This window comes from Acomys minous (assembly GCF_964271855.1).
Source record: "Acomys minous genome assembly, chromosome: 12".
NCBI lineage: Eukaryota > Metazoa > Chordata > Mammalia > Rodentia > Muridae > Acomys > Acomys minous.
The window spans coordinates 86,397,759-86,419,615 of NC_140493.1; the positions used below are offsets into that span (position 1 = coordinate 86,397,759).

At 43.9% G+C, this 21,857-nt stretch overlaps 1 protein-coding gene across 6 annotated transcripts in view; it reads left to right on the top strand.

Annotated features, from left to right (window-relative positions):
• Positions 1-211: 211 nt before the first annotated feature.
• The window catches only part of SPAG9 (sperm associated antigen 9), a 133,961-nt gene continuing 112,315 nt past the window's right edge, over positions 212-21,857 (top strand). For 5 of the 6 annotated variants that reach the window (XM_084803315.1, XM_084803318.1, XM_084803317.1 and 2 more), the window contains exons 1-2: positions 212-745; positions 18,358-18,478. In XM_084803315.1, coding sequence (XP_084659441.1) covers positions 443-745; positions 18,358-18,478 — 424 coding nt within the window. In that variant the 5' untranslated portion in view covers positions 212-442. The remainder of the gene's footprint in view (positions 746-18,357; positions 18,479-21,857) is intronic. The other variant, XM_084803321.1, reaches the window with a different exon arrangement.

Sequence of the window (21,857 nt, forward strand, 5' to 3'; positions counted from 1 at the left end):
AGAGCCCCTCCCATTCCTCTGGGATCGCACCGCAAACCCAAGCCTCGGGCTGTCACTTCCTCCACCTCTCGCCTCTCAGCCCGCGCGGCGCTGAGTGTTGACGTCACAGCCGGCGCACACAGCCGCAAGGCTCCGCCCCCGGCCGCGCCTGGCCTCCCGCGGGGACCCCGCCCACCGGGGCGACGCGGCGCCGGCCCCGCCCCACGGGTGACGCGTAGCGCGCGCGGCCCGGCCGCCCCGGCAGTTGGTGCAGCAGCGGTTGGGGCGAGTGCGCTCACCCCCACCCCTCCCCTCCTCGGCCCGGGCCCCGGACCCCCACCCCGCGGGGCCCAGCCCCAGTCCCAGCCCCAGCCTCTGCCGGGCACGTCCCGTGCGGGCCCGTGCCGCCCCTCAGCCAGAGACACCCGGGGCCACCCGCTCGCCCGCCCGCCCGCCCGCCACCATGGAGCTGGAGGACGGTGTGGTGTACCAGGAGGAACCCGGAGGCTCCGGGGCCGTGATGTCAGAGCGGGTGTCCGGCCTGGCCGGCTCCATCTACCGCGAGTTCGAGCGGCTCATCGGGCGCTACGACGAGGAGGTGGTCAAGGAGCTGATGCCACTGGTGGTGGCCGTGCTGGAGAACCTGGACTCGGTGTTCGCGCAGGACCAGGAGCACCAGGTGGAGCTGGAGCTCTTGCGGGACGACAACGAGCAGCTCATCACCCAGTACGAGCGGGAGAAGGCGCTGCGCAAGCACGCCGAGGAGGTGAGGACCGGCGGGGGGGGGCGGCGGGGGTCGCGGCCGGGCTGGGGACGCTGGGCGCGCCGGGGTGGCCTCCTGAAGGGCAGGCCTGAGGCCAGGGCTCCGGGCGATGCTTGACATCCTCTCCGGACCCCGGGACCGTGGCAGGTTCTGGAAGCCTAGGCCGGCCCAGCGAGTGTCCAGGAGAGGGGTGAAGTGGGAGGGAAGGCCCCGGGAGGAAGCGACACCCTTGGCATGAGGGCACCTGGGGCTGCCCGAGGGCGGAGACTTGAGGGTGTCTGGTTGCTTCTTGTTTAGGGAAGTTTCCGACCACCGTAGGATAGTCGGGTGCGGGTTCAAACTTTTAGCATCCGGGAGTGGGGGGCGGGGGGAGAGGCAGGACTGTCTTGCCCATAAGAGTTCTGCTGGCGTAGGTACCTTCCCAGGGGGCTGCTGCTGCTGCTTTGGCAAGTTAGAGATCTCCCTCTTTCGGTCAGTTTCTTCTTGACGTTTACATCCTTTTGAGAAGGAAGTCTTCTGCCCCATATACCTTGCTTTAACACGTTGTCAACCACTTACATGTCGAATATCAGTGCCCAGTAAGTACGTAAAGTACACTCGTTTATTAAATGTTCCTCACCGAGGCATTCCTTCGTATCAGGTGGTAACCTTGGACAGTTCCCTTACAGCCTCCTCTATTTATAAAGACGACTGGGGGGCGGGGCGGGGTTGAGTAGGTGTGGGTGAGTGTTGCAACACTTTTCCTGTCTGCGTTTGCTTTGCATACTGCAGTTTGCAAGTGCACTTGGCTGGCTCTTAGCTCGAACACCTGAGCAGTGACCTTTGCACTATCACCTGAGCGTGTGAGCCTTTTGGAACACTGGGCTGTAAATGATCCTCTGGCTTTTTGAGCGAGTTAAGGATTTTAGCTTTCAGGCTGAGTGCCTTGGCATTATTTCTGAAGAACTTCTTTGGCAGTCAAAATGCCCTCCTTGTTTTTGCTTCCCAGACATCTAGTACACCTAGCTAAATACTTGATGATTAAGAGAGACTAATTATCGAAAGAACCACGTGTTGTTTTTCAGAAATACACGACATAGTTGAAGAATGTGAGATTTGTTTGGCAACTCATGTCCTAGCACTAAATAGGCAGCACCGCATCTTGTTATGTGTGCATCTGCATTCAAGTAAATGATTCTTTTTTTTTTTTTTTTTCTTTTTTTTTTTTTTTTTGGTTTTTCGAGACAGGGTTTCTCTGTGTAGCCTTGGCCATCCTGGACTCACTTTGTAGACCAGGCTGGCCTCGAACTCACAGCGATCCACCTGCCTCTGCCTCCCGAGTGCTGGGATTAAAGGCGTGCGCCACCACACCCGGCGATTCTTTTTTTTTTTTATCCTGATTATAGTGGTGCTTTCCGCCCGAGATTTTTGCAGTCCACCTGTCTCAAAGGAATGGCATTGAATTTGCCAAGCAAAACTGACTTTATCTCAAGAGTATGTGTTTAAATGTGCATGGAGAGAAAGATTTGGAAAAAAAGAGATGAGAACAATTTCTGTTAGTTTCTCGGTGCTGTTTATAAAACATCAAGTCCTTTGAGACTGCTTGCCACTTGTTTCTGCTGATACAGGCCACTGCCATGATGTGGATGCAGTTGGAAGAGAGTGGGCCATATATACACAGAGGTTAGGAGCAGGCCCAGTGTGGCCTGTCACCTCTGTTAAAGAGACAGGCTCCCATCAGCCTTAAACTTCAGGGTCACACATTCCAAGGAAACCATCTGTCACAGTTTGCAGAGTCAGAAAATAAAACTGCTAGGCTCTGTTTTATATTTGTTTCTTTTCTTCTTCTTCTTTTTGAGACAGGGTTTCTCTGTGTAGCCTTGGCTGTGTGCGGGACACAATTTGTAGACCAGACTGACAGTGATCTGGCTGCCTCAGTCTCCCTGAGTGCTGGGATTAAAAGCATGCGCCACCATGCTTGGCTCTAAGTAAATGACTTTAAAAATAGCTATTCACTGAGTTTCTTAAAAGTTTAAACATTCTTAGTTACATCTGTCAAATCTCCATAATGAAACAGGTTTCTCCTGACCTGAGAATTGAGAATATTGATGAAATACTAGGTGATCCACTTCCCAAACCACTAACAAAACTCCTGCATCATCAGCACTCAAGTAAGACGATAAGCTGGAAGTTTAGGCTTCCAGGCCAGTGTGCAGAGTGGATTCTGTTTAATTGTCTCTCTCTGAATGCTCAGTGCCTTTAACCCAGAGAGTAAGAGCATACTCTTAGAGCAGAAGTGCTCCAGGGGAGGCATTTACAGCCAGAGTAATTTGAAAGCATGATAATTGTTCATCTCTAGAGCTTAAAGTAAGTTCTGGGTACCTTGGTGGACATTTAGGATGGTATGGGAGTGATGATGTTAAAGAGCCTGTGAGGTGCTGTAATCTTCTGCTTTCACAAATTACTAGGGAGGAGGCAGAAGTGTAATCTGTATTATAATGGTTGTACTTACTTCGAATGTACTATACTTTTCTTGCATTTATTTGAATTGTGTGTGCGTGCACACACACAGTGGAGCCTCTGTCTGTCTGTCTCTGTGTGTCTCTGTCTCTGTCTGTCTCTCTTCTCCCCCTCTCTCTTTGTGTGTGTGTGTGTGTGTGTGTGTGTGTGTGTGTGTGTGTGTTTAGTTTGTTATTTTAGTGACTCCTTTTAGCACTGTCTTAGGAACTGGAATATAGCTCAGTAGTAGAGTGCCTGCCTAGCATTCGGTCTGGGTTCAACCCCAGCCGTGCAAAAAGTTACCACCAGCAGCAAACAACAGTAAATAAAATATGTAAAGAAAGGCAGAGTTTTAGATTGGGGCTAGTTTCAAGTGCTAATAAACCCTTTCCCCTGTCACTCTTCCCTTTGGGTGCCCTGCTGCACGTCTTTCCTTCTTTAAGCCAGGCCTGGCAGATGCCTTTGCTCATGTTGCTCCCTTGCTATCCAATGTTCCCCTCAGAGCTTAACCTGGCTAGCTCCTCTCCTTTTCTTTTCTCCCTCCCTTTTCTTTTGTTTTTTCCTTCCCTCCTTCCCTCCCCTCTTCCTTTGTCCTTTTGTCCTGGCCTGTGCTTTCTTTCTACATAAACTTTCTCTGTACCCACATTAGCCTTGATCTTGAATTCTCTTGCCTCAGCCTTCCAAGTGTGGAGCTTTCAGGCTTGCGCTACCAGTCCTCCTAGCTAGTTCCTGTCAACTTTATGCTCAGTTTACATTTTACTTTTTCATGAGACTTTGTCTGTTACTTACTGAAGTATTGTATGATTCTCTCTGAGACTGATTTATTCTCTTTCCAAGGCTAGTAGAAGTTACTGGCCTCAGATTCCTGGCCACAATTGTTTCTCAGCTTTCTGGGTGCTGGTATTGTACTTGTGTGCTACCATACCTGGCTCATTCCCTAAAAATTTCTCTCTCTCTCTCTCTCTCTCTCTCTCTCTCTCTCTCTCTCTCTCTCTCTCTCTCTCTCTCTCTCCCATCCCGTGTGTGGTGTGTGTGCGTGTGCGCGTGCGTGCGTGCGCACGAGCAGAGAGGTCAGTTCCTTCATTCTACCAAGTTGGTTTTGGGGTTTAAACTCGGGTTATCAGGGCCTGGAGAGATGGTTCAGCAACAGTTAAGAGTAGGGTATACCTGTAATCCCAGCACTCTGGAGGACATCCAGAGCTACAGAGTAAGTCCTTGTTTCAAAAACAAAACTTAAAAAAAAGTTTTTAATTTGTAAAAATGTTGTATGTGTATGGTTTTCATGTTCATTAGTGAATGTACTCATGTGTGTGCATGCAGAGAGGTCAGAGGTTGACGCCAGATGTCATCTTCAATTGCTCTCACCTTATTTATTTAGAGATAGAGTTTCAATGAACATGAATGTTTCTTGTTTCTGTGATTAAACACTCTGACAAAAACAACCTAAGGGGAACTGGAAAGATAGCTTAGCACTTAAGAGCAATTGTTTCTCTCACATGGGACCCCAATTTGCTTCCCATCATCACATGGTGGGGTTACAGCAGTCTGTAACTACATTTCCAAGTAATCTGATGCCCCTTTTCACCTCCATGGGCACCAGGTGCCCACAGTACACATACATACATACATACATACACACACACAAAACATTCATACACACAAAATAAATCTTTAAAAGAAAAAGCAACCTAAAGGAGAAAGGGCTTATTTTAGTTCACAGTTCAAAGTCAGTCTGTCAGTGGCAAGGAAGTCAAGGCAGTAGGAGCGGAAAGCAGGCTGGTCACATTGCACTCACAGCTAGAGACAGGATGAACACATGCTTGTAAGTTCCAGCCTCTCTAGGAACCTTGACTAGGGGATGTTCTTGCCGCCAGTAAAATGGGTCTTCCCACATCAATTAACAATGTAGTCTAAATAAGCCCCATACATAGGTATGCCCAGAGGCCCATCTCAGGCGATTTTAAGTTCTGTCGATTTGAGAGATTCCTGGCACCCACAAGGCAGCCTACAACAGCCTATAACAGCCTGTATGACAACCTCTTCTGATGTCCTCAGGCTCATACATGCATGTGGTGTACATACATATACTTAGACCCACATACACATAAAAATAAAATACATAAATTAAAAATATGAAACTCTGTATCCGGGTGAATCTTTCCTGAGGAGCCCGTATACACAGTTGGGTATGTATTACTTGCTCTTAGAGAGGCCCACACCTGAGTGCTCTTGGGTGTATCTTACTTTCTCGGATATTTCTTTTTCTCTTAAACCTGAGTTCTGCTTCATATAATAAAATGTTTTATATCTTCAGTGTAACAAAGGGTTCTCTCTTTTCCAAGAACCAGCTTTGGTGCTGACTTCTTTATTTATTCTGTTAGAAAAAAGGTCAATGCAATTTTGGAATGCTTCCTTTCACTTCTGAAAACAGCTTTGTGTAGTCCAGGCTAGCCTAGGAACTCATGTAGTTAGGAATAACCTTGAATTACTGGTCTTCCTGTCCCTTCCTCTTAAATTCTAGGATTATAGACATGTGCTACCATTTTTGAGACAGGATTTCTCTGTGTTACCTTGGCAGTTCTAGTCTTGCTCTGTAGACCAGGCTGGCCTCAAACTCACATAGATACATCTGGCATGCCTCCTGAGTGCTGGGGTCAAAGGCGCGTGCCAGGGACTGATGGATGTTTGTTTGTGTGCCAGTGTGTGTGAGTGCATGCACCTGTGTGTGTATGTGGGACTGCTATAGAAGAAGGTAGTGGGTGTCCTCTATCTTCTTTTTTTAATTTTTAATTTTTGAGACAGGGTATTTCTCTGTGGCCCTGGCTATGGTGGGTCTTGCTCTGTAGACCAGGCTGTCTTTGGATCCACAGGAACGCACTTGCCTCTGCCTCCCTGTGCATAACCACCACCATCGCTAGAATGAGTACTTCTATTGTCGTTTGTGTTTGTTGTTGTTTGTGTTTCCGGGACAGGGTGTCTCTGTGTAGCCTTGGCTGTCTTGGATTAACTTTGTAGACCAGGCTGGTCTCAAACTCACAGCGATCTGCCTGCCTCTGCCTCCTGAGTGCTGGGGCTAAAGGTGTGCGCCACTCACTATACTTAGCTAAATGAGGTTTTTTTGTTTGTTTTAATTTAGGTTTTTCGAAACAGAACTTCTCTGTAAAGGTTCTGGCTGTTTTAGACTCACTTTGTAGACTAAGCTGGCCTTGAACTCAGCGATCTGCCTGCCTCTGCCTCCCTGAGTGCTGAGGTTAAAGGTGAGCGCCACCAACGCCTAGCTGAATTAGTATTTTTAAAAGCCAATGTTGGGAAAAAAAAAAAGCCAATGTTGGTAATTTCCTTTTCCCTCAAAAAGACCTTCTTTGAAATGTCTTTATTGTCTGCATGTAGTATTTGTACCACTTTAGATGCTTGATGCCCAAAGGCGGCAGAAGAGTGTGTGTGATCCCCCTGGTGCTGGAGTTGTGGGTAGTAGGTTCTGGGACAAAACCTGGGTTTTCTGCAAGAGCAGCAAGTGCTCTTAACTCATTGAACCATCTCTCCAGCCTATACTTTTTATTTTTTTTAAGATTTAATTTTTAACTATGTATGTGTATGTGGGACTGTGCATGAGAGTGCAGGTGCCTTGGAGCCCAGAAGAAGGTATTGAACCCCTGGAGCTGGAGGGAACAGGTGAGTTGTTGTGAGCTGTCTGACATGGCCATTGGGAACAGAAGTTGGGAGAAGAAGAGCTGCAGTACATGTTCTTTAACTGCTGAGCCATCTCTCCAGCCCCATATCAGCAAACTGTTATGGGCAACTATCCCAATTGTTTATTATTAGGAAAAAGTTCACACACACACACACACACACACACACACACACACACACACACATTAATTCCTGAGTGCTGAAGATTCAGCACTTTTATTCATCTGTTTATGTGAATGTCATGGTGTTGATGTATATATGCAATTTGCTATATCTTATTAGTATGTGTTTGTGTGTGTGTGTGTTAAAGGACAACTTGGTGGAGTTGGTTTTCTCCCCACCCCACCCCCCTTTTTTTTGTTTTTTTCAAGATAGGGTCTCTCTGTGTAGTCTTAGTTGTCCTGGACTTGCTTAGTAGACCAGGCTGGCCTGGAACTCAGAGATCCACCGGCCTCTGCCTCCCGAGCCCCTGGGATTACAGGTGTGCGCCACCCACTGCACCAGGCTACTTGGCTAATTTTTTACTTCCACTCTTCCTCACTTCTATTGTTGTTGTTGTTGTTATTATTATTATTATTATTTAGTATATTTTTACTATTATTATCAATTTTTTTTGGATTTTGTTTTGTTTTGGTTTTTTTTGTTTGTTTTTCGAGACAGGGTTTCTCTGTGTAGCCTTGGCTGTCCTGGACCCGCTTTGTAGACCAGGCTGGCCTCGAACTCACAGCGATCCACCTGCCTCTGCCTCCTGAGTGCTGGGATTATAGGCGTGCACCACCACGCCCAGCTTATTTTTGGATTTTTGAGACAGGGTTTCTCTGTGCCACTCTGGATGTCTTGGACTCACTTTCTAGACCAGGATAGCCTCAAAAAACTCACAGCAATCTGCCTGCCTCTGCCTGCCAACAGCTGGGATTAAAGGTCCGCGTCACCACATCTGGCTTATTATTCTTTTTTTCAGACAAGGTCTACATGTAGTACCAGACCTGGAACTCTGCCTTCACTTTCCATGCATTTCTACTTTTTTTCCCTGTTCTTTTTTTTTCTGTTTTTTGGGGGGAGTCGGAGGGGTGGCATATTGCCTAAGCTCTTAAATTCTTTGAGCTCATTTACATATTTTAGTCTTTCAAATAGCTGAGACTACAAGCTTGTACAGCGCTTGCCTTTCCTTTGTCATTATGTTTTGAGTCTCCCTTTCCAAGTCCGTTTCCACCATTATGGGACAGGCTATCACTCTCTCTCACTCTGCTGTTACCTCCTCGGAACAGAAACTTTGTGTTACCCGCTACTGTCCATAGCTGGCACACAGGAAGTACTGAGCATTTCTGAATGAAGGACTGATTTTTGTTTTCAGTATGGGCAACCTATAGAGTTTCCATTTTTCTAAAACGGAAGTCTGGGACTGGTGTGTAGCTCCAAGGTAGAGCACTTGCCTGTCATGTGCCATACACTGGGTTCGTTTGCAGGACTGAAAGAAGAAAGCCAAGGAAGTCTGAACAGATAATCTCCACACTTAAAAACTCTTAGTGTTTCTAGTGAAGTTTCTTGAAATGACTTAAGTTCCTAAATAGAAGGCTTTGAATTTAGATGTCCCTACCTTGTGAGTTTCATCTATTTAGAGCCACACTAAACATTTTTAATTCCCTCTTGGCCTTCATAAAAGCTGTCTTCTCCCCTTTTTAAACTTAAAAAAAAAAAAGATTTATTATTTATGTATACAGTGCTCTGCCTGCATATACACTTGCAGGCCAGAAGAAGGCATTAGATCACATTATAGATGGTTGTGAGCCACCATATGGTTGTTGGAATTGAACTCAGGACCTCTGGAAGAATAGTCAGTGCTCTTAACCTCAGAGCCATCTCTCCAGCCCCCTTTCATTGTTGAGAGGTGGCATGCACATGCAACCAGTGTGCGTGTGGCAATCAGAGCACCTGTTGGGAATCTGCTCTCTCCTTCCACCCCATGGACTTCTGGGCTGGAACTCAAGTCATCAAGCTTAGCAGCAGTTACCTTGTCAACCCAAGTTTCCCTCTCAACTGGCTGAGTGTGTTTGTTGTTCAGGACGCAATTCTGGGCTGCCTTTTATGACTCCCCAGGTATGGGCCATGGTGGTTTCGCATCTTTCCATAGCCAAGTGTTCCTCCCTTCTCTTCACACCTCGCCTATTGATACCAGATAACCTATTGCTTTTGTTCTTCCACCAGATGGGGATTCAGTGGGCACTTAGTAAGTACGTGGTTGTTAGGGTAACTATCTAAAGCTCAGATTGCTAAGCATAAGTAGTTATAGTTCTCTTTGTGTATTCAAATTTTTTGTCCCTTACTATTGGTGCCAAGTTATGCTAAAACTTCTAAAAAGTTCTTCCTAGTCTTTGACTATCTCCCCCAGTAACTTCAGTTCTAAGGGTTTCTGAGACCCTTCTGGCATCACACATGGTACAAAAACACTGACACACATAAAATAAAATACAGATTGGAAAAAGAAGTTAAAGTTGGGTGTGGTGGCACACGCCTTTAATCCCCGCACTCGGGAGGCAGAGGCAGGCGGATCACTGAGTCCAAGGCCAGCCTGGTCTACAAAGTGAGTACAGGACTGCCAGGGCTACACAGAGAAACCTTGTCTCGAAAAACCAAAAAAAAAAAAAAAAAAAAAAAAAGGAAGAAGAAGAAGAAGAAGAAGTTAATTACATTTCTTATTTCCTTCCATCTTTGCCAATATTTGGCACCATCAGACTTTTGGTTTCTGTTGCAATCTGATGTATGCAAGCTACCTCTTGCATTGATTTGCTTTCTCTGAATCCCTAAGTTTAGTTGAGTATGTTTTCTCTTTTTTTTTTTTTTTTGAGTATGTTTTCTCACATTTATTGATCAGTTCTATTTTTCTGTGCGTTCCTTATTCAGTTCTATATGCTTATTTGGTAGCAACCAATACCTGAATGTACATGGCTAGGTTTGAAATACAGAGATTGTTTTTGGTAAGGGACTGTTGAGACAGTCTCTCTATGTAGCCTAGGCTTGCTTGGAGTTAGTGATGTAAACCAGGATCATCTTGAACTCACAGAGATCCACCTGCCTCTGAGTGCTGGGACTAAAGGTGCATGCTGACATTCCTGACCTTTTTGTTTGTTTTTGGTTTTTTGAGATAGGATTTCTCTGTGTAGCCTTGGCTGTCCTGGAAATCACTCTGTAGACCTCGTTGGCCTCAAACTCACAGTGATCTGCCTGCCTCTGCCTCCTGAGTGCTGGGATTAAAGGCATGTGCCACCATGCTCAGCCCTGACTTGTTTTTTTAAGTGGGCAAATAATCAAGGATTATTTCATTTATATACTTTTACGTTCTTTTATTTTTTCCTTCTCTCTGTGTGCATGCATATGTGTCAGAGAGTGTCTTTGTGAACATCATTTGATGAACAGATTTTTGATGGCCTTTATAGTAGTCCATTATGATCATCATTCAGGTGAAAGGGATTGGAAAGTCTGGTTAAAAAGACTGACTATAAGAATTTTCATAAGATAACCATCAAAATCTGAATAGTAACCAAATACTTCTATTTTATTGAGAATTGGGAAAGTCTAGATTTTTTTGTTTCGTTTTGTTTTCTTTGTTGTTGTTGTTTTGTAACTTAAAAAAAATTTTAAGGTTTATTTATTTTTGTATACAGTGCTCTGCAGGCCAGAAGAGGTCATCAGGTCACATTATAGATGGTTGTGAGCCACCATGTGGTTGCTGGGAATTGAACTCAGGATCTCTGAAAGAGCAACCAGTGTTCTTAACCTCTGAGCCATCTCTCCAGCCTTTGTTTTTTGTTTTTTTGAGACAGGGTTTCTCTGTGTAGCCTTGGCTGTCCTGGATCGCTTTGTAGATGAGTCTGGCCTCAAACTCATAGAGATCCACCTGCCTCTGCCTCCTAAGTGCTGGGATTAAAGATGTGCACTACCATGCCTGGCTGAGAGTATAGTTTTTAAGAAAGAAAAGGTGTTTGGTTCTTCTTTATAGCTTAGAGTTGTTTGTTTGATTGTTTTTCAAGATGGGGTTTCCCTGTGTAGCCCTGACTATCCTGGGACTAAAGGTGTGTACCCCCACTGCCCAGCAATGAGATTCTCTTTTTTTGTTTTTTGTTTTTTCTAGACAAGGTTTCTCTGTCTAACAGCCCTAGCTGTCCTGGAACTCTTGTAGGCCAGGCTGGTCTCGAACCCACAGAGATCCTCCTGCCTCTGCCTCTGCCTTCCAAGTGCTGGCATTAAAGGCATGTACTACCATGCCCGGCTATTATACTTTAGAGTTTTGAGAGCTGTTCTTATTTTTGTTTTCTCCTCCCCTCCTCCTCTTTAAAATAGCCTATTGTTCTGGCTGCATGGGAGCAGTGACTTTTCTCTGTCTGACTATATTAATTATGGTTTTCATTTATTCCTGCTTTGTCTTTTCCTCAGGATCCCCTCACACCTTTCTAATGGTTCTGATCTCCTTGTTTCAGATTATAGTTTCAAGTGTCTGACAACTATTAATTATGTCTTTGTTTTTTTTTTCCTTTTTTAAAAATTTAAATATTTTATTTAATTTTAATTTATGTGTATTGGCATGAGGGTGTCAGATCTTGGAGTTACAGACAGTTGTGAGCTGCCGTGTGGGTGCTTGGGAATTGAACCCTGGTCCTTTGGAAGAGCAGGCAGTGCTCTTAACCACTGAGCCATCTCTCCAGCCCCTTGTTTGTTTTCTTTAGACAAGCCTCACTGTATAGTCTCAGCTGTCCTAGATCTCACTGTGGAGATCAGGTTGTCCTTGAACTCAGAGATCTACTTCTCTTTGCCTCCAGAGTGCTGGAATTAAAGGCATGTCCACCGTGCCTGGCTAATTTCACCAGATTTTTAAATTTTCTTTTAGTTTTGGCTTTTCAAGACAGCGTTTCTCTGTGTAGCCCTGGCAGTCCTGGAACTTCCTCTGTAGACCAGGCTGGCCTGGAACTCAGAAATCTACCTGCCTCTGCCTCTTGAGTTCTGGGATTAAAGATGCCACCACCACCTGCTTTAAAAAAATTGCTATTGCATTTATTATTACATGTGTATGTGTGTGGGTGTGCATATGCCAAGCATGAATGTGAAGGTCAGAGGACCACATTCCTGGCCTGGTAATTACTTCCTATCTCTGCCTCCTAAATCCTGGGATTACAAGTGTACAGCACCATACCCATTTCAATAGTGTGTGTGTGTGTGTGTGTGTGTGTGTGTGTGTGTGAGAGAGAGAGAGATAGGATGGCTTGGCTTAGAAATGACTTTGTAGCTGAGAGTGACTAATCTGTTAGAATTATAGACATGGAGCCAGCTGTGGCAGCGCACACCTTTAGTCCCAGCACTCCTGAGGCAGAGGCAGGCGGATCACTGTGTTCAAGGCCAGCCTGGGCTACAGAATGAGTTCAGGCCAGCCAAGGCTACACAGAGCAACTCTTGTCTAGAAAAAACAACATAACAAAACAACAACAATAACAACAACAACAACAAAAGGAATTATAGACACGAACCACCATGCCTGCTTTATAGACCTGATTTTTTTTTTTTTTTTGGACAGGTTTTCTCTGTGTAGACTTGGCTGTCTTGGACTCGCTTTGTAGACCAGGCTGGCCTTGAACTCACAGAGATCAACCTGCCTCTGTCTCCCAAGTGCTGGGATTAAAGGTGTGCATCACCACACCTGGCTTTAGGCCTGATTTTTTGAGATTTATTTGAAGGAAGGGAAGGGGAGCGGAGTTAGGGCCTGAATGAGCTGTGAGTGTGAGATACAGTGGGGGGGGGGGGGGGCGGAGAGAAGAGAGAGGAAAGGGTACCTTTGAGAAAGTGCAGCAGTGAAGTGTCAGAGTCATAGACCTCATTTTTTAAAAAAAGATTTATTTATTTACTTATTTATTATGTATACAGTGTTTTGCCTGCACGTACACCTCAGACCAGAAGAGGGTATCTGGTCACATTACAGATGGTTGTGAGCCACCATGTGGTTGCTGGGAATTGAACTCAGGACCTCTAGAAGAGCAGTCAGTGCTCTTAACTGCTGAGCCATTTCTCCAGCCCGACCTCAATTTTTTTTTTGCGACCCCACCCTCTCCCCCGTCCCCTCCTCAATTTTTTTACATTAATTTTTGAGGAAAATAAGTTGTGCTAAATTTTTGTTGTTTGTTTTGTTTTGTTTTTTGGAGACAGGATTTCTTTGTAGCTCTGGCTGTCCTAGATTCACTCTGTAGACCAGGCTGGCCTTAAACTCACAGCTATCCACCTGCCTTTGCCTCTCTAGTGCTGGGATTAAAGGTGCGTGCCACCATGCTTGGCTGTGTTAAAATTTTTTTACATTTAGATTTGGGAGTGTTCTTCTTACGTTAATTAATAGGGCTTTGAGTCCTCTTATTTATTTTTCTTGTTTTGGCTTTTTGAGACAGGGTTTTTCTGTGTCCTCTCTTATTTCATAAAACAGATTGCATTAAAAAAATAAACACATTTAACTAAAAATAAATAATGATTATATGATGGAAATAATTTCTTCTTCCTACTCTACAGAATAAGTAGGGGTGTTTATCTTGCAGGATGTCTGGCAGCAAGCGAGCCTGTTATTTGGTGGTGCTAGTTTTTAGACAATCGCTGTACTCAAGGTACTATTTAAAGGGCACTCCAATCTTTGTTGCCTTCCTGCATCTTACTCCAGAGAGCAGCAGTCTCTGAGGATTTTTCTTTTTAAACGTCGGGAGCTTGCCTTTTCAAAGAATTCATTTGTTTTTATCTAGAACAGTAGGGCAAAACAGTCCCTATAAGCCATCTGGACTTAGAGGCGTTTTGCTTCATCACAAAGCTGATTCTTATTTAGACCCTGACATAAGTTGGTATTGTCCACTACTTTTTTTTTTTTTTAAAGCAGTATCTAGCTGCTCCCAGGAGACTTCAGTCTGAAGTATCAATATCTTGTTGGCCTGGTAGTTGTTAAGATAGAGAAGGGTAGTTGGGTGTGGCAGCACACACTTTAATCCCAGCACTCAGGGAGGGAGAGAGAGGCAGGAAGATCTCTGTGAGTTCCAGGACAGCCTAGTCTACAAAGACTCCAGGACAGCCAAGGCTACACAGAGAAACCCTGTCTTGAAAAACAAAAACAAAAAAACATTGCAACTTGAATTTGATCTCTGTAATCTAAGAAAAGGTAGAAGAAAAGAATTGATTCCACAAAGTTCTTTGGCCTCTGCGTTCTGTGACACATGTGAGCTCCCTCTCCTACACATCATACATACTTGCATGCATATATACATATGCATGCATGTATGCACACACACATACACACAGGTATGCTCCAATAATAATAATAACAACAATAATCAAACAAAGCAGGTAGTATTTTTCCTGGCAATTGGCCAATGTCTCAGAAAGGCTCTGAGCAGTCTGGTTCATCAGGAGGCAGAGGCAGGTGGATCACTGTGAGTTCGAGGCCAGCCCTGGTCTACAAAGAGAATCCAGGACAGCTAAGGCTACACAGAGAAACCCTGTCTCGAAAAACAAAAAGAAAAGAAAAGAAGAATGAAATTATGTCATGTGCAGGAAATTGTATGGAACTGAAGATAATGTTAGGTCACAGAGACAAATATCTCATGTTTTCTCTCCCTTGGAGAGTGTAGATTTAAGTATACGTATGTCTATATGTACATATCTATGATGTGAATATATAAGGGGGACTATGAGCGATGAGGAAGAGATTCAGAGGGAAAGGAGATGGGGAAACAAGAGTCGGTAGTGGGAAGAAGAAACTTAGAACACCAGGTTTTCTCTCCCGCAGAATTTGGACTTAACGTCATACCTACTCAGGCGCATGAAAGCAGAAGGGAAGTAAATACTTGAAGGTGCAGGAGTGGGACGAGGCGAGAGGTGGAGGGAGGTGTAGTTAGTGAAACTGCATTTTCTTTTCTCCTGAGTTTTGTGGTTGTTTCTTTTGTTTTCGTCAGTTCTGTGGAAAGTGCTCTACCATTGAACTATACTCTTCAGCTAGTAAATCATAAGATTTCTCTTTGTTATTTGTAAAATTTTTTTATATAAATTGAACTTTTATTCTGAGACTTTTGTTATTGATTTACTCATTTTAAAAACATTTTAGAACCTGGTATATGCTGTTATCACTTTTCTTACTAGGGTTACATAAAACAATGCCTTTATAAAGCCTGCAATGCGGCAAGGACAGGCATATAGTAAATAAGGTAAATTACTAATATATTCAGTATGGGGTATGGGAAAAATTGCTCTGAAAAAGAGTCAGGGAGATAGGAAAATAAAGAAGGTCTCACTAAGAAGGTAATGCATGAATAAAGGCGTGACGGCAAGTCAATAGGGAGCAAGTCATTGGTTATCTGGAGAAGAGAATTCCAAATAGCAGGAAACAAGTGCAAAGGCTTATTCCTTAAGGCTCGGAGCACTAGGGACACTCAGAAGAGCTTGATACCAAGTAGGAGGGTGGGGAAGGATTGTGTGGGTTCCAAGAGGCCCATTGTAAGGGCTGTGACAAATAATTAAAGTATCAGCATTGTAGAGGATCAGGGTGAAAGTGGGTGCTGTAGCAGTAATTCATAGAAGTGATAATGGTGGCCAGATCAGGGTGGTGACAGAGATAAAAGTGATCGGATAGAAGATAGGTTTGCCGGCAGATTCTGATAAGAGCTATTAGAGAAAGGGAAGGGTCAAAGCTGACTCCTGAGTTTTAGGCATGAATACAGTCACTTAATGTACTAAGTTTAAGGTGTTTATTAGAATACAAATTATATTGCCCAGTAAGTAGGCCGTGGACATACACATTTGAAGTTCAGGTTTGGGCTAGAGATAGAAATTTGGAAGCGGTCAGCATGCAGTCACTGAGATGCTCTCACCAAAGAAAAGAGTAAACCAGGAGGGGCGGGGAGATAGCTGACTGGTAAAGAACTTGCTATACAAGTGTAAGGACCTGAGTTTGAATCCTGACAACCCACATAAAATCCTGGCAAGATAGTGCAGGTTAGTAATCCTAGTTCTCCTATAGTGGGATGGGTTCCCACAGAGGAGAATTCCTGGAGGCTTGTGGTCCAGCTAGCCTGTCACAAACAGTAGTGGACAGCAAAAAGACAGCATCTTAAGCAAGTACCACAAGTTGTCCTCTGACTTCACAGATGCACCTGCCCTCACATATGACACACACACACACACACACACACACACACACACACACACACACACACACACACACCTACCTACCTACCTACCTACCTACCTACAGAATGAACAAGGAGGAAGCCAGTCGCTGTGGCACTATAATCCCACCTGCTTGGGAGGGAGGCCGAGGCAGGGGGATTGTGAGCTTTAGACCACTTTGGTAACATAGTAAGGACTCACTTCAAAAACAAAACAAAACAAAACAAAAAACTAATGTACACAGGTGGGCATGGTGGTGCACACCTGTAATCCCAGCACTCAGAGAGGCAGAGGCAGGAGGGTCTATGTGAGTTTGAGCCCAGCCTGGTCTACAGGGTGAGTCTAGGACAGCCAAGGCTACACAGAGAAACCTGTCTCGAAAAACAACAACAACAAAACCACAATGTACAGTGCTACTAAAATATCTAAGTGGGGTGCTGGAGAGATGATTCAGTGGTTAAGAGCACCAGCTGCTCCTCAAAAGGACACAGGTTCAATTCCCAGTGCCTACATGGCAGTTCACAACTGTCTGTGACTTCAGATCCAGGGGAATCTGACATCCTCCCCCCTCTTGCCCCCACACACAAGCAGGCAGAACACCAATGTGCATGAAATAAAAGTAAATCATTAGGGGGCAAAAAAAAAAAAAAAAGAGCCAGGTGTGGTGGTGCACACCTTTAATCCCAGCACTCAGGAGGCAGAGGCAGGGGGATTGCTTTGAGTTGGAGGCTAGCCTGGTCTACAAAGCAAGCCCAGGACAGCCAAGGCTACCCAGAGAAACCCTGTCTCAGAAAGAGGTGGGGGGGGCTGAGGGGGGGGAATGATACCAAGTGGCTAAAGGCAGCGTTTCCCAGCAGTGCAAGCTGGAGATCTAAAGGAGGAAGGAGAGAACTGACTCCTCAAGCCTGTCTTCTATACAGAAAGTTTTAAAAATTTTAACAAAGAAACAAAAAAGAGGAACCAAAAATGTGTTCAAGGATGGAGCTTCACACTTCATTGTGAAGAAACTGAGAAGTAACTAGTAAAGAGCATCAAGAAAGAGCAACCAGATGCTGCTGCTGTAGCAGTTAGGGTGGAGTCTGAGATTTAGTGACTCCATTTAACCAATCTTTTCTTAAATTATATTTGGTTGGCAGTGATATTCCCTGCCCAGGTTATTTTTTTTCTGCCCAGGTTATTATTTTTTTTTAATTTAAACCTACATCATCATTAGGTAAATTCACAAAATTACTTACTGCTGATCTTATTTGTTTGTTTTGCAGTGTTGGAAATACAACACCTGCCTCCTATGTGCTAGCCAAGCACAATACCATTGAACTGCACCAAACCCCAGTATCTCTTGTTAAATAGCCACTTAACAAATACTTCTTTTTTTGTCAGGTGTTGTGGTGCACACCTTTAATCCCAACACTCGGGAGAAACTCTGTCACAGAAAAAATAAATGCCTGTATACTAAAAGACTTATTTATGGGTATCCCCTTAGGGAGTGTGAAATAACACCGTACTAAGTAAATGGTATTTTTTCACTTCTACTTTTGTATTTGGAGGTTTTTGGAATAATATTAGAAAAGCATAAAATCAACTCAATTTGAGATTTCCTTTTGTTTGTGTGTTGTTGTTGTTGTTTGTTTGTTTGAGACAGGGTTTCTCTGTGTATCCTTGGCTGTCCTGGACTGACTTTGTAGATCAGGCTGGCCTCGAACTCACAGAGATCGGCCTGCCTCTGCCTCCCGAGTGCTGGCATTAAAGGTGTGCGCCACCATGTCCTGTAGATTTTGAGATTTCTTAGATACTACTTTCTATATGCGTTGGTTTTTTAAAAATTTATTTTGTGTGTGATGGTATGCATGCACAGTTCAGAAGGCAAATTTTGGGGGTTAGTGTTTTCTTCTTACCTTGTGAGTCCAGGTAATCAAATTCAGGTCATCAGGCGTGATGGCAGCCGCCTTTATTAAGCTGTACGGCCAGATCGTGTTTGTTGTTGTTATTTTTGTGTTGGGACTTTACATGCATGTATGTCTGTGTACCACATTGCACCTGGTACCTCTGGAGGCCAGAGGAGGGTGTCAGATCCTTGGGACTGAAGCTACGGAAGGCTGTGAGCGGCCATGTTGGTACTAGAAGTACAACTGTGGTCCTCTGGAAGAACAGCAGCGCTCTTAACCGGGAGCCACCTCTCCTGCCTCAGGTTGTTACCTTTGAGATACAGGTGTTGAAAATATAAAATAGTTTTCATCTCAATAGTGAAAATGTATATTTTTCTTCTTCATTAGAAATTCATTGAATTTGAAGACTCTCAAGAACAGGAAAAAAAAGATTTACAGACAAGAGTGGAGTCTCTAGAATCTCAAACAAGGCAACTTGAACTCAAAGCAAAAAACTATGCTGACCAGAGTAAGTAAAATGCTTTTCTCTCATTAAAGAGTGGACTCCTATGGGGAGTGATCGGCCCTGACATTTGACAAAGGCTCCGATTTTGTGCTTGGAATTGTTATCACAGAATCACGTGTGCGATGTGGGTGCTCGGTTAATATTAATTCCTTTTTGCTGGGCGTGGTGGCGCACACCTTTACTCCCAGCACTCAGGAGGCAGAGGCAGGGGGATCACTGTGAGTTCCTGCCCAGCCTGGTCTACAAAGCGAGTCCAGGACAGCCAAGGCTACACAGAGAAACCCTGTCTCGAAACACAAAACAAACAAAAATTCCCTTTTGTCTCACTTCACATGACACCCATATATGCAGAAAAGGCTGACTTAAGAGATAACTCTTAGAATGACTGGTTCATTTGTCTGCCTGTTTGTAGTGATGCCGTCTTTGTTTGCATATACACACATGTGGTACGGTTCTAATATTGATGAAGTGCACACAGTCCCATTGTTTCCGTAGTGCTTTGCCATTTACCAACTAGCCTTGAAGTATGCATAAAAAGTGACTGTTTTGTTACTTTTGATGAAAAAGTAAAGGTAATTTAAGGTAACAGAAGTTACTTTTTTAAAAATTAAAAAAAAATTAGGTTTATTATTATTTTTTATGTGTGAGCATTTGCCTGCTACATGTATATATGTGTGCTGTGTACAGGCCATGTGCCCTTGCAGGTTAGGAGAGGGCATCAGATCCCTTGGAGCTGGACTTAGGGAAGGTTGTAGCTACTGTGCTGGCCCGGCAGTCCAACTCTGGCTAGAGCAACAAGTGCTCTTAATGCAAGCCGTCTCTTCAACCCCTCAGATTCATTTTTAAATAAAATTTAATGTTGTTTCTGACTTAAAATTATTTCAAATCTCATGGACAATTTTGCCTTTTGCTAATGAAAAGGGACAACTTTAAAGAAAATATAATTTATAAAAAATGGTGAGACCCGGGCAGTGGTGGTGCACACCTTTAATCCCAGCATTCTGGAGGCAGAGGCAGGCGGATCTCTATGAGTTTGAGGCCAGCCTGGTCTACAAAGTCAGCCCAGGACAGCCAAAGATACACAGAAAAACCCTGTCTTGAAAAGCAAAAACAGAACAAAAGCAAAAAAAAAAAAAAAAAGGCAGTGCCTTTTTTTTTAAAAATTTAAATTAAATTTATTTTGGGGAGGGGTAGGGCACATGTGGTGTGGTGTTCATGTGGATGTCAGAGGACAACTTGGAAGAATTCATTATCTTTTTCTACCACACAGGTCCTGGGTCATCAGGCTTGGTAGCAAGCACTAGTGAGCCAGATTGCCATAACAATATGTGTGTGTGTGTGTGTGTGTGTGTGTGTGTATATATATATGTGTGTGTGTGTATGTGTGTGTGTATGATGATATATAACAATAACATGTCATGTTTTGGTTCTCACATCGCTGTGTTAGGGGTTTATATCAATCTGCTGTTGCATTTTGTTTTTCTGAGATGGGGTCTCATTATGTATGTAGCCAGTCTGGACTCAAACTTCTTCCTTTATAGTGCTAGATTATAGGTGTATGCCTCCATACCCAGATGTGGTAGCTGCTGTTAAGGAACCGCCAGTCATCATGGATAGCTTTCAACACTGGAAAGTGAAGTACATGTGACAACAGACCTAGTGCACCCTCGAACTCTAGAAGGGCCTGACTGAGCTAAAAGCAAAACAGTAGGAACGTGGAGCTCCAGCACTAGAATCCAGGAGTTCACAGAGCTGTATAGCAGATAGGGAGCTCCATTAGAGATTTGGCTACAGAAGCTGGTGAGCAAAACAATGAGCTATATCCCATGGTACCCCATGTTTTCAGGCTGGAGTATACACAGCAGTTGTGCAGCCTCCCTTGGTTAGTTAAGAAGTCAGTGTTTTCTATGGTTCTGTAGAAATGTGAGCATTTACAGAGCGCTTGTGATGGGCTGCAGTACACACTGGAAACACTGAGTGCTACTCATCTGGAGAAACAGTTTGTGCCACTAGGGCTTGGTACACTTTAAGAGTGGAACATCCTATATTCAAAGAAGAAAATTTGGCTCTTTGAGGTGCAGGTTTCTGGAACTCATGTAGTCCATGCTGTCCTTGAATGCATCAGCAGTCCTTTCAGCCTCCCAAGTGCTGGGAATATAGGTGAGAACCATGCTCAAAACAATTTGGTTATAAAGATAATATTTTAATCCTAAATTGTTTATGCCTTTGTATCAGGAATTATATAGTATTCTAGAGCTATACAATAAAGACATGGCTGAACCAAACAGATTTTTTTTCAACTTGATTAAGTGGTGGTGGTATACTCCTTTAATCTCAGCACTCGGGAGGCAGAGGCAGATGGATCTCTGTGAGTTCAAGGCCAGCCTGGTCTATAGAGTGAGTTCCAGGATAGCAGGGCTGTTACACAAAGAAACCTTTTCTCGAAAAACCAAAAAACAACAACAAAAAAAACCAACAAAAAAATATTTTTTGGTTTTTCAGGACAGGGTTTCTGTCTTGAAACCTCCTGGCAAAAATTTTCACTATTTTAATGATTCTCTTTCTTGATCTGTACAAAGTACTATTTGATGTAGAACCTTTTCTTTTGACTTGAAAAAAAATCGCTTGTCTAAAGTCTTTTTAGACATCAAATGATCTGTTTCTGTTGTAGGAAAGAAATTAGAGCAAAAATTGTTTCATACTTAAAATTGCATTAAATTAAAAAATATTTTATGTATATGTGTGAGTGCCTGCATATATGCATGTGCATCACCTTTGTTCCTGGCATCTGAAGAGGGTGTCTGCCAGACAACTGCAGCTCTCTGGATGCTGCAAACTAGCCTTGGTCCTCTGTGAGAGCAGCACTGTCTGTCTCTCCAGCTCCTGAAGTCAGATTTTTAAAAAAATATATTTTATTAATTTATTCATATTATATCTCAATTGTTATCCCATCCCTTGTATCTTCCCATTCTTCACTCCCTCCCATTTTCCCCTTCCTCCCCTCCCCTATGATTGTGAATGAGGAGGATCTCTTCCCCCATTATATGCTCATAGGGTATTAAGTCTCTTCTTGGAAAGTCAGATTTTTTTTGTTTTGTTTTGTTTTTTGTTTTTGTTTTTTCGAGACAGGGTCTCTCTGTGTTAGCCTTGGCTGTCCTGGACTTGCTTTGTAGACCAGGCTGGCCTCAAACTCACAGCGATCCGCCTGCCTCTGCCTCCCAAGTGCTGGGATTAAAGGCGTGCGCCACCTCGCCCAGCCTGAAGTCAGATTTTTTATTTGATAATTTGTCTCACATTGAGAAGAGATTCTGTTGCTTTCCCACAAAAAGATAGAGGCAGTGGATTACTTTCCCAATCCCCTACCCTAAGTACGTTAGCATTT